We start from the raw sequence: 13052 nt of genomic DNA, 5'->3' as shown, positions 1-13052 counted from the left end.
CAATGTTGTATGTAGGCTACTCTTAATATTTAAATGTTTTCATCAAATAAAACGTATTCAACAACAAAATTCAATAACGTGCTTTAACCACTAGGCGGCGCGGGTTAAAAAACCAGTGGTGTAGTTAATAAAACATAATAATATCAAACATAATATGACTATTAACTTTATTGTGAAATTAAAACAGAACGGTAAAGGAAAATACAGTTTCAGTCTCTCGATTTGAAGCTTATGCATTGTACCATGAACCTGTATAGACCTGTAACAGTCAACAGCATGAGGAGTTGGAAAGGTAGTTCAGAAAATCAGTAATATCTTTAAAAACTACAAGTCTCTTTCTATCAGCTGTGCACCGTTATGGTGTAAATACAGCCTATCTACCAATTGGATCAAATATAAAAGTCAGCCGAATTAGTGTTGATACTGCAAGGAGACGTATTGTGTGAAAAGAAATGGAAGATGTTGTTTAATTGCTAATATATTTATGATCCACGTCATGTATTCAGTTTTGGCGGCATTTCTTACAGTTTGTCAAAAGGTCTTCTCATCAGGGCTCTATAAATAAATATCTACGGCAGATATGTAATATTTAATGCAGCCGAACCGTGTATTACAATGCCGTTATGTGATGACTTCCAAAGAGAAAAGCAAGAACACTCGGAATAAAGTATTATTTTATTTAAAAAAAATGTTTTTCCGATTTCATATCGGATAACCACCATATCCCGACATGCATTGCGGCGATGTTTTAGCCTATCAAAACCTCTGAAAAAATAAAGGTGTCTCTCAGAATCTAAAGAGAAAAACCTATGGGAAAAACACAAAAGCAGTGTACACAATTTAAACCAATAAATGTCGTATAATTAACAAGGATAAACTGATGTTTTTTAGTGGATGAGTACTGCAGATATCACTGTTAAATCATTTGATCATTGGTTTTATTATGAAAACGTCGAGACCGGAAATACTGTTTTCAACCCGTAACTTTACATGGAGGCTGCCGCATACCTCAAATCATCTTCGTAATATCTATCAAACTATAGACCCTACATATCGACTGGACGTGGATTCTAAAAGTACAATATAGACTTCTCGCTAGAAATCTAATCAAAAAGCGTTTTAATGGCCAAACTATCCTGCAATTTAGGATTTTACAGAGAGGGTTATTTTTATGAATAAACGACCATCTGTAACGTTTGCATTCAACGGGAGCACTAGAGGGCGAAAACTTTAAAACGTATTTATAGGACGTATTAAGCGCTTGAACAAACGACATATTTGGTCGTAATAATTGGGCCTGAACAATCGGCCTATTTGGTCATATTAGTTGGAGGACTTGTTGGTCTGGCTGCCGATCTGTTTAGACAAATGGGCTTTTTGGATCTCTGTTAGGAGTTTTCCATCTAAAACACCAGGCCAAAAACAAGCCTCTACTCCTATTTCTCCAATCACGTCACCAGAACATTTCTGAGAGGTTGAAATATTTTCAACTTAAAGCTCTCAGATAGGCTGCACAAAACTCATTCAAAACGATTTACTTATCTTGTCCGCTAAGGGTTAGCATTACAGACAGCGAATAACCTACACACAACAAACAGCATCCATAAATGAACAAAAACAAAAAACATGGTTCAACGACAGACATGATTGGATCAATCCGATTGAATAAAAATGCTTTGTCTGCGATACCCATATTGTTGTACAAATATGTGTTGTACATAAGACATACAAATATGCCGCTCTTTATTTCTACCTAACAGACAATGACTCAACATTATTTATAATGGGTATTGGATGCCCAAAATGGTTGCAGGATTACAAAACTATGCAAGGCTCTTAACTCTTAACTTGAGGTGTATACCATTTTGATGTAAGTCTGCCTTGTAGCCATATCCAATCTCTAGCATATCTGACACATGACAAATGTTGTTTCATGTCGATCTTTAGAGTTTGCTAGCAGTAATCCAGCATCTGGAGTTGGCTTGGGATATTGGCCTGTTCTCATAACCTACAGAGGAGAGGAAAGGATCACAGCGACAGGGCAAACTGTTTATGTCTCTCTGTCGCTAATCCATCAAAATCCCAGTCAACACTGTCTGAGACTGGCATTCCTCTTCAAACACCACGCTTCCTCTCATTCCCCAACTAACAAACACTGCTGCAGCTTCCTAATCCTTGATTATACAGTCTGCAACAGAGAATTGGGAGATAGAAGCTCCAATCCTCCTATTTCGTTTGGCCCATTTTGTTGAAGGCCATTTTTCTTCGCACCTCTCTGGAATATATTTTATATTTTAGTCCTCCGGCTTTCAGCTGCTGCTGTTATGCAGGGCGACTCGAAGCCATTAGGAGAGTATAACCTGGCTCAAGGGCGTCTGGACATGTGTGATGATGGATGGATTTACTCACAGAGAGATAAATAGGACCTTGAGGACTTTATGGTGAATTAATTAGTCTGAGTTTGTCTTGAATAAGTCATAACATGATTAGCAAATGTAAGTACGTGTTCCCAGTAACATACTATGCGCGCAAATCCTTTACATTTTCAGCCAACATTGGCCCGTCTGAGCATGATTTTGTTCTGCAAACATTGTCTTCCTTGTTGTCACTGTTTCTTCAACTCGAATACTTTTCTGTTCTGGTATCAAAAAATGATGTACACACAAAGGAGGCGGATATCTATGATGTCGTGGATATAATTCCCCCACAGTATCTTTTAACACGTCTTTTAATATCAATGACTTTCCAAATGACAGAAGCCACCTAATTTTCATTGCAATAGTCAAATATTAAAATAATTACAGACAATGTATGCCTAATGTTTCCTTTTCCTTTGTTTCGTCTCTTCTCCAGCCCTCCCCGAAATCCCACTAGGATCTTCTCTTCCCTGTTGGAGTCCTTCTCCACCCCCAACATCCAGCAGCCATGGCAGAGGACGCGGACATGCGCAATGAGCTGTCAGACATGCAGCAACGCGCCGACCAGCTGGCCGATGAGGTGAGAACAATACGCTCCATGCATCACTGTGGATTCAGTTGTGATGATGCATGAACATGATGGCACGCATGCTTGCATTTATGCACACTTACTCACGGAGAATACACTTGAGCACATTCATAGGCATACAAATGAGAAGTGAACATCGAAGCTATTATGCTTTTTGGGATGTTACCTTCCCTGTAGTGTGTTATATACATTTGTGTGCATGTAAATGGTCTTCAAAGGCTAAAATCCCTAAGTTCCCTCCAGAGGGAGTTTCTCTCCCACACACTCCCCCCCCCCCCCCCTGCCTGAAATGCCTCCATTGGACTCCTTTGTTTGCTTCTATTGACTAGTTCTCCAACAAAGTGTACGTGATATGCTAAGGTGAAGGACATCTCTAAGTGGTTGACCAGTCATAACAGAGCTGGCCAGCTAACCAATCAGAGCAGACTGGGCTCTGGTTTCAGACAGAGGGTGAAAAGAGGTGCTGCAGCACAGGCAGTATGAGAAAAATAAAGAGCTTTTTGAACATTGAAGCATGGAGACATGTCACAGTAGAGGCAGAACATACAAATATGAACCTGAAAGTGTGCATAGTAGGGCCCCTTTAAAGAGACTTTGAAATTGGAATGACTATTTTTGAAATTGGTACAGTCCAGTAATGAGCAAAACAATTGCAGAAGGCAGACAGTAAAAGGTCCAAACCATCAATGTATGTCGACTAAACTTTTTTTTGTGTAGGCCTACAGGCTTACCCCTAGTTTCCACCGGGTGGATGTGTTGCTGTATTTTGGATGTGTTGCTGTATTTTAGTGGTAAAAAAATGCATTCATCATCATAATTATTCTATATATATCATTTACACAGTGCCTGTAAACCGGAGAAGAGCGCTGGCATTTCTCCGAAAGACTATGGAGGGATAGGGTCTGCAAAATGAGTTTGTGTGTGTGTATATATATATATATATATATATATATATATATATATATATATATATATATATATATATATATATATATATATATATATGCTATATATGCTCTGAACGTTCCACTTCCTGCCTGCCCTTACAGCTGCGTCGCGTCAAAAATAGGATTCAGAGTTGCCCTGCGCCGAGACGCTTCTGGGACGCTTCTGAGCCGTAATGCTGCGTACCGGACGCGATGCGATGTTTGGGTTTACATGTAAAGTCAATGCAGAGACGCGGACAGACGCAAATTCGCTCCGACGGCGAGCATGAAGCGGTCGACGCGGCGCGAATCACACGATTGAACGGTGCCTTGTCAAACGCGAGAGTTCAATTTTTTCAACTCGAGCGTCAAATTCACGTGACGCGTTCTCGCGGAAGCCAATCAGCAGTGAGGATCTCAGCCTGCCGTCACTGACGTTCAACCAGAAAACATCAGCCGTGAGCTGTTAGCTCTCAGAGCTCACAGCTCCTCATATCTGTTCAGAAACTTGACAAAAGTTAAACAAGTACAAACCACAGACTGCCTGTGTCATGGCGAATACAGTCGCTGGTTTATTTATGTCTGTTGGCCGTTGTTATGAGTGTGGAGTGAGCATATACAACGTTAGCTTAGCCTGGTCGACCCAATCTCCATTCAGAAAACAAGCATTTTAAAAGGTTTTCCGCCTGCCCTCTTGTCTGCAGACTTGTCAAGCATTTATTCATGGTTTTTACTAACCGGTATCAGTATGTTGTTACTTCGGCATCATTTAGAAACGTGTATTACAATTAAATCACGGTCAAATATGTTCATGTTGTTGTAGCTCCCGAGCCAGCGCGTCTTGTTTGAATGATGCGAGTAAACACAACTGGCAGTCGGGTGAAACTCAAGCATTTAAAGAGCGAAGCGAATATTCGCATCGCCTCCGGTGTGAACGCAGCATAACGCGCCGCGTGTGGTGGAATAGCACCCATTGACTAGAGTGGCCGCGATCTTTGCGAACGCCGCGGCGCAGCCGTAAACGCGGCCGTAACGCGACGCAGACGGACCCGGTGGAAACTGGGGGTTAAGTGTTATTTGAGTTATGACAACATTATGGAAAGGAGACCAAAGAGAAATCTAATATTTTTCTGCACTTTTTGCTTGAGCTGGTCTATTTCTCTCATTCTGAAACCTCACGTTGTCTGATATGGTGACTTTGCAGCCTTTTTACAGCTGCCGACTGCTGCACTCTCAATCAATACAGAAATAATTTAATTTTTTTTATTCCCATGTTTTAGTGTCCACGAGTCACTCAAACATAGGAAAATAGGGTGGAAAAATACTAAGGGTATTATACTCCAAAACAAATTAATATATATTATACAACACACACATTATTTTCTGCCTCGGACTGTGGCTGTTTGCATATGTGTGTGCAGGACAGGTGATAGGAGAGTATACCTGTGTCATCTGACTTTACATAACACAGCACGGTAACATCTCGAGTGTGTGTTTGTGTGTTAGAGTGCACTTGTGAACGTAAACATGCAACATTTCTGTGTGAGAGTGTCTCTGCGAGAGTATCCGTGTTCACGTGTAGAAAAACATCTAGGTGCTCAAGCTCCTATTTGTGTGAATGTGTGTGTGTGTGTGCACGTGCATGTGTATGTGTGTGTACGTTTCACAGCAGTGTGAGGGAACGAGAGAGTCTCAGTCATGGCCCAGAGCAGATAAGCCCACACCCCTCCAGCTTTACATCTGACTCACACTGGCACAGCTGAGCAGAATATTAAACACATGCGTGAACATAGTGGATACACAAAATGGTGGCATCGGAATAACAGTTTTGCCCTCTCTCATGATGACAACAGCACATATCGTGGCCATTTCAGATCAAAGACATAAGACATTCAGCTACATATCTATCAACACATAATAGACGTTTCGGAAAAAGGGATAGAGAGTAAGAAGTGTAGTTATTTATATTGGCTGACAATAGTGTTGTTGAGTCAATCATCTTGAGTTCGATTTCAAAGATATGGTGGCCGACAGGTGAAAATGTGTCCCCAAACCCTTCCCCTAGGAGAAACGCGCTGCAAAAACACATGTCAATGAAAACATCAAAGGCTGACAATAGAAAAATGCTGGTAGAAGCACAAAGGAATCCAGGGGACACTAAAACGTGATGCACACAGCTGGGACCCCATGTTAGGGGATTATAAAGTTGGACAACTGTCACGGTTGGCACAGTAAATCTGTGTTTTATTAGTATAATTGAAATGACTAGATTAGCTACGTAAGCTCGTTATTTTACAGAAGATCTGCAATAATATCAGAACGAATCATGCAATTACATTGTTAAAATAAGCCAATAGCATTTTAATTTAAGGTAGTGAAAGATAGCCAACTTTATAATCCCTGAACGTCAACAATGATTTGCAGCGCTTTTAGTAAACGCTGCGCATGTGTTGTCAAGCTGGTGAAGTTGTTTCACATTTTGTGTTTTTTATTGTATAGTTTTTGAAACTGCAGCGTATTTTTCCTAATGAAAACGTAGTAATGCTTTTGCACCTGTCGGCCATCGTACTAATGGGCTTGAAAGCATTTTAGTTTTTATTTTAATTTCCAAATCATTTTATTGACTGACAGTTTAAAAAATACACTTTTCAGAAATCAGTCACTGTTACAGCGTCATTCAAAATTCCCATCGGTCGTTCGTATTCAATACTCAGTGCAGACATACTGTCGCTGTAAGCTCATGGTGATAAATGGCCGACATTGATCCCTTTTGTGTCCCGCTGATTGTTCAAATTCACTCCACTTTGTTGGTTTACAAGTCTGCTTATGCTCATTTCAACTAACATACACACTTTGGACAAGTTATTGTGATTTTTGTGTTTCCCCAGGAAGATAGATTTATTTGTTCTCTGATGTCAAACAGTGTTATTTCCATTTTGAATCTGTCATATTATCTCATTAACTGTATTTCTTTTTTCTCCACAGTCTCTCGAGAGCACCCGTCGTATGCTGCAGCTGGTGGAGGAGGTAAGAAACACCCAAGATGCTTTGAGTTTACGAATGAAATCTGAGACTAAATATGACACAGCGAGAATACAAATGGTGACACTGGAAGTCTATCGATTCCTAGATACATCATTTCTGTATATATACGTTTTTTTTTTTAAATACTGCGGAAGAAATAATTTACTTGTCTTGGGCATAATCCGGAAACTCACAGAAATTTGGTGACATTCTGATAATTTGTTGAGATGCATGTGATAAGGCAGACACAACCCCCTTTGGAGAAGACAATATTTTCAGTTATGGGAAGCATCCAGACATCATTCGAAAGGACTCATTTTGCAACAACCAAAAGTGTATACAGCTATCTATTTAGAAAGCTAGACATATTAAAGTAGTGAAACGTTTTTTTGTGATTTGTTCTACCTGGGGTAGGGGCATCTCAACTTTTAGGGGCCCTAATTCATCTACTAAAATAGAATTCACAAAATATTAGCATTAAGTAACCCAATTGTTATACTTCACGCATGGTTTGATTCCTAATTGAGAAAAAATGACAATTTCATCGAGAGATGCTTTACATTATACAAAATGACAATACAATGCTTAGTCCTGCTTAAATTGTGAACATGAGGGAGCCAGCATTGACAATTACAGATTTTACACAATGTTCCCCATTTGTCTAATTTTAAAACAAAGAACACTATGCTGTTCTTATCAGTGGAGGAAGGAGAGCACAACACTATAGCAACACACATAAAACACACGATTATGAGACAGTCTCAGGAGAGGAGCTACATGTGTACTGTAGTATACAGCAAGGATACTAAGAGCCTCATCTCTGGAAACCTGGTTGCACCACAGTAAATCTGTGACAGTGGCTGTGGTCTCCATGAGAAGATTACAATTCTGATACGACCAGTTGCATGTTATCCCCTCCCTTTATCTTTTACTGTATTTCCTGTCGATCTTTACCTAACCACACTTTGCGGCTTTACTATAATAATAAATATAATAATAATATAAATAATAATAAATAATAATAATAATAAATAATAATAAATCAATATAATAATATAATAAATATAATAATAATAATATATATAATAATATATAATATATAATATATATAATAATATATAATATATATAATAATAAAGGGAAATAAATAAATAAGGAGACAACGTAAACACTTATAAAGATAATATTTTTTTATTTCAAAGTGAAAAATCAGACTGCATTGCAAACTACATTTTAAAGGAACATTTTGAGATATATATAGATTGAATACATTTACAATGTTAACTAACTCTCAGCAATGAAGCAATTTAGCACGTTTACCAGAATGAGAACTGTTCCTTAAATACTCTGCTGCTAGGTACCAGAAGACATTTTAGTATTATTATTTACTTTTGTATAGACCTGGAATGAATTTCCATAGGACTGTTAACTAGCTAACAATAGCTTTCACAGATTACTTGTTGACCAATCAAACTACTTTTAGGTGAGGTCACCTCGTTGATTTCTAAAAATATACGATCCAATTACATTTTTCATCTTTAACAAGCTCAGGGTTTCTCTCTTCTAATTGCTTAAAGAGTCAGACAAGATTGAGTGAACCATGATTCAACTGAGTGATGGCATGTATACCATTACAGGAAATTAATTCAATTAAATCCGAAACGACACACCCGTGAGCAGACTCTGTCGATTCTTATTTGCCTGTGCCAATAAATAACACTGTAATAGATTGAGAGTGATAGACAAGGAGAACAGAAAGCCTGATGTGACACAAGCAGACAGAGATGGAGGGAAGTAGGACATTAAAGAGAGACAGCGTAGACAGCTGGGGTTGACTGCGTCTGACAAGCAGATCTCAAGGTCACATTGATCAACAGCCGACATATCAGCCCCCCCCCCCCCCGTGACTGTGCTGCAGGCAGGGAGATTACAAAATTGCGTTATATGCTGTAATGCTGAATACAGGCTTTTATTCTCCTCATTGTAAATAACATTTGGTCTATTTTTGACTCAGAAATGTCTTAACCAGTTGAAAGATGTAAGATAATTTAATGGATTGTATAGATGATGAGGTGGTTAATTACAATGCACATGATTTGAATTACATTTTAGAGCTCAATTCATGCTAGTTGCTCTTGAAGAATTATGAATCCTTTAAGTTGAAGCACACCCCACCAAATCTTAAGGCTGTAACTATATATTCTACAAAAAGGCAACTGCCAAAATGCATGAATCTATCCAGCTGATTTGAATTAGTAAATCCGCATTGAACCACTTCCAGTCCTGTATTGGATCATGGTTGAGTTTCCCTGGGGACTCATTTCCACTACTTTGGGATTCTGCTTTGACACGCCTTACCTAATTACAGAATAATTTATACTCCAGAGTTTCCTTATTGCACCCCCCACGCTTTCCTCCCAAACTGCTGAGGTGGCAAGGGATATATTAATGTGTAACAGTGTATGTCAAGTGTGTGCCTGACACACCATAATCTTATTTATGTGAATCAGGACCGACCAGGTGCCACATCTTAGTGAGACGGCGCTGCATTTCTAAGAAGCAGAGAGGAGGAAGAGTTGTATAAGCAAGTATCGCTATACTCCTCCTCCTCACACTCTTTCTACCAGCATCAAAACCTGTAGCCAACACAGCCATCAGTGACTAAAGGCTTTAACTGTGGCACTCATGCTAGCTCAGCTGCTCTGATGGTTTACAGTTGGGAAGGATTTAAATGTATCTGAAGGGGGAAAGAAGACCAACAGACATTCTACATTTAAAATGTAGGGCAGTAGAAAAATAGTCCTTCTTACAAGTTGCAATCAATACTAATGTGTAGTCCAAAGGTCATCAGCTGCTGAGTCGTAGACAGAAGGGGTGTTGGGATCCTGGGTTATTAATTGTTTAATTTGTACGAGGAAATCCAATAGAAAGGTTTTTAATTTTAATGAGATATCTTTTCTTTTTTTTCTTTTTTTTAAACTTTTATTTATCCAGGTGTATCCCATTGAGATCATTGATCTCTTTTTCAAGGGAGACCTGCTCAAGTAGGTTCCACATGAAACATAAAAACATAAACAGAACAACAAAAAGGACATCTTACAGCATCATTACAGGGATTTACAATTTACATAACTATCCACATGAACAGGTACCAACAGCTTCCGATTGACTAGCATCCAACAGAGCTTTAAAAACATTTAGTGGCACCAGATTGCTCAGTTTCCATTTCAGTTGCAGACTATTCCAAGACAGTGGCGCTGCACATCTAAATGCCATCTTCCCTAAGACAGTCCTAGCAGTTGGCACATTCAATAAAAACACAGCATTCGATCTCAGGCAGTAGCCACTTACAATTTTCCGTGAGATCAGGGAGCAGATGTAGGATGGAAGTTTCCCTAACATGGCTTTGTATATAAAAATGTACCAGTGACTGAGCCTCCGTACAGTTAGTGAAAGCAAACCAGCCCTTGCATACAGGGTACAGTGATGGGTTAATGCTTTACAGTTTGTCACACATCTTAGTGCACTGTGATACGCAGCATCTAACTTGACCAGGCAATTGGCAGGTGCATTCATATAGATCAAATCACCATAATCCAGCACAAGTAAAAAGGTCACAGTGACTAGCCTTTTCCTGGCCTCAAGCGAGAAACAGGACTTATTTCTGTAGAAGAAACCTAGCCTAACCCTCAGCTTTTTAAGCAGGTTATTGACATGAAGTTTAAAAGTGAGACAATCATCAAGCCAGATACCAAGGTATTTGTAACAGGCAACAACTTCAAGTTTTATTCCTTGCGTAGTTACAATATCCAAAGCAGTCTCTGGTGTATTTTTAGCTTTAGCTTTAGAAAAGAGCATTACCTTGGTTTTATCCACATTTAAAAGAAGCTTTAATTCAGAGAGCTGAGTCTGAATAATGTTAAAAACAGCCTGTAATTTAACACCAGCCTCCTTAATGGAGAGACCTGCACAGCACATCACGGTATCATCCGCATAAAAATGTAAAGTAGCTTCATCCACATTTTCACCTAAACTATTAATATAGATAGAGAATAATAGCGGACCTAAAACAGAACCTTGTGGTACACCATTAGCAATGTTTAACCACTCAGAAGACAGCCCATCAAACTGAACACATTGGGACCTTTCAGAGAGGTAGTTTTCAAACCACCCCACTGCATGGCTGGACATGCCTATACTGGCTAGCCTCTGCTTTAAAATGTGATGATCGACGGTATCACGCTTTGGACAGGTCAATAAATAGAGCTGCACAGCTCTGCTTATTATCTAAAATACTCGCCACATCATTCACCACTTTCATTGTGGCAGTGATGGTGCTGTGTTGCTTTCTGAAGCCTGACTGATGTTTAGACAGGATGTCATTTGTACATAAAAACACCTTTACCTGTTCACTCACTAGGCGTTCAAGAACCTTAGCCAGAACATCTTCTCTGCAGTCAGCATTTTTATTGTTAATCTCCTGGGTGCCATTTCAACTTTCATGCTTGAGTTGTGTTGACAGAATTACCTTTGCCTTTTTTAATCAATACCAACATGCTGAAACAGGGAATATGAAAAAATCCTAATTTGCTCATTTCGGACGACAGAAATAACAAAAAAAGTATCCCTGGGTATCGTGATGTTCTAGGCTCTTGTAGATGACAATATATTTTGTATTGTGTGACATCATGGGTAATGGTTGATTACTTAAAAACATATGGGTCTTTATGTTTCCAATTTGTAATTCTCTATCTCTACATTGATTTTCAAGATGTATGTTGTTCCCTACTGTAGATATTTAATGGAATAGTTTAACCTTTTGTGGTATACAATACTGTAATTATAGTATTTATTTACTAATTATAATTAGCTTTCTTGCCACGAGCGAGCTGAGAAAAAAAGACTACAACTGTCAAGGATATATGGTAAATTCTAAGCTAAAGCTAGTTGAGGTACACTTAACATATGGACGGGAATCAGTGGCTAACAGCTAGCTCATTTCCAAAGGTTAAAGACCAACACTGCTAATGTCGCTTTCCATACTGCTATTGTAGCCTAGCTAGCAGTGGCGTTCTCACAACCTAACCACTTGAACTCAATGCTTATTGTGTAGGCTACACCATTTCCCATGTTGTGAAAGGTTCATTGGAAGACCACTAATAACCCACTAATTAACCCAGTATATCATATTTCTTTATGGCTTCATGTAAAGTTACCTGCTGGAACTATTTTTTTCCGAGCCAGGGACTAGCTAGAGACAGCAGTTTCATATTGAGCGAAGAGACATGTGAATGATGAACTTTTCATCTAAAACTCTATAAACAATATAAGTGTATTTCCAAAAATATATAACCATTTCCTTAATCATGACATCATAAAACTTGTCACCATTTTTAAATGTAATGCATGCGGATAAACCTGGACTCTCTTTGTTGTTGTGCTAGCATTATTGCAGTAGAAGAATATAATATCAAAGAAAGCAAAATAGTGATAAAGAACACTGACTAAGTTCATGTTGTTTTAATCTGCTAAAAAGAAAATATGGTTCAAAAGGGAAAAAGTTGAGGATGGGTAAATTGCTTAGGAGCTCACATTTTTCAGCAGCAACTGATTCCCTAAACTGTTGTGGCCTCATTACTGACCTTTATTTCGTTTTGTTTGTCCTCCCTCCCTCCCACTTCCTTTCTACCTGGCGGTCTTTGGGGAATAGAGCAAAGATGCTGGCATCAGGACTTTGGTTATGCTGGACGAGCAGGGAGGTAAGTCTGTGAGAGGGGAGATGGCGGCTTTAGTAACATGAAATAACTGAGCTATTCACATATAAAAAAGCTCATACTTTAAATAAAAAGTAAAAGATTGTGTTGACATTAGCAGAACCACAGGGGACATTACCATTTACAATAGTAATGTTGATGATAAAAATGTAAGGTATCAAAACACTTGTGATTGGATCGATTGTTTCACATGCAGTTGCTTGTTTTCATTTAAATGCATATCCAAACTAATTCATATTTTGAGGACGTCAAGGGTTTAACTTTGGGGAATTTCTTTCTTTCAGCTACCTTCAACCTTTGTTTCCTTTGTTTAACATATTCT

At 38.8% G+C, this 13052-nt stretch overlaps 1 protein-coding gene across 5 annotated transcripts in view; it reads left to right on the top strand.

Moving 5' to 3' along the window:
- Positions 1–13052, top strand: part of snap25a (synaptosome associated protein 25a) — a 49588-nt gene that overhangs the window by 22735 nt on the left and 13801 nt on the right. For all 5 annotated transcript variants that reach the window (XM_034228491.1, XM_034228494.1, XM_034228495.1 and 2 more), the window contains 3 exons: positions 2854–2997; positions 6918–6959; positions 12667–12715. In XM_034228491.1, coding sequence (XP_034084382.1) covers positions 2926–2997; positions 6918–6959; positions 12667–12715 — 163 coding nt within the window. In that variant the 5' untranslated portion in view covers positions 2854–2925. The remainder of the gene's footprint in view (positions 1–2853; positions 2998–6917; positions 6960–12666; positions 12716–13052) is intronic.

This window comes from Gymnodraco acuticeps, unplaced genomic scaffold (assembly GCF_902827175.1).
Source record: "Gymnodraco acuticeps unplaced genomic scaffold, fGymAcu1.1, whole genome shotgun sequence".
NCBI lineage: Eukaryota > Metazoa > Chordata > Actinopteri > Perciformes > Bathydraconidae > Gymnodraco > Gymnodraco acuticeps.
The sequence above is the reverse complement of the archived record's forward strand: the minus strand, read 5'-3'. Positions and strand labels throughout refer to the sequence as shown.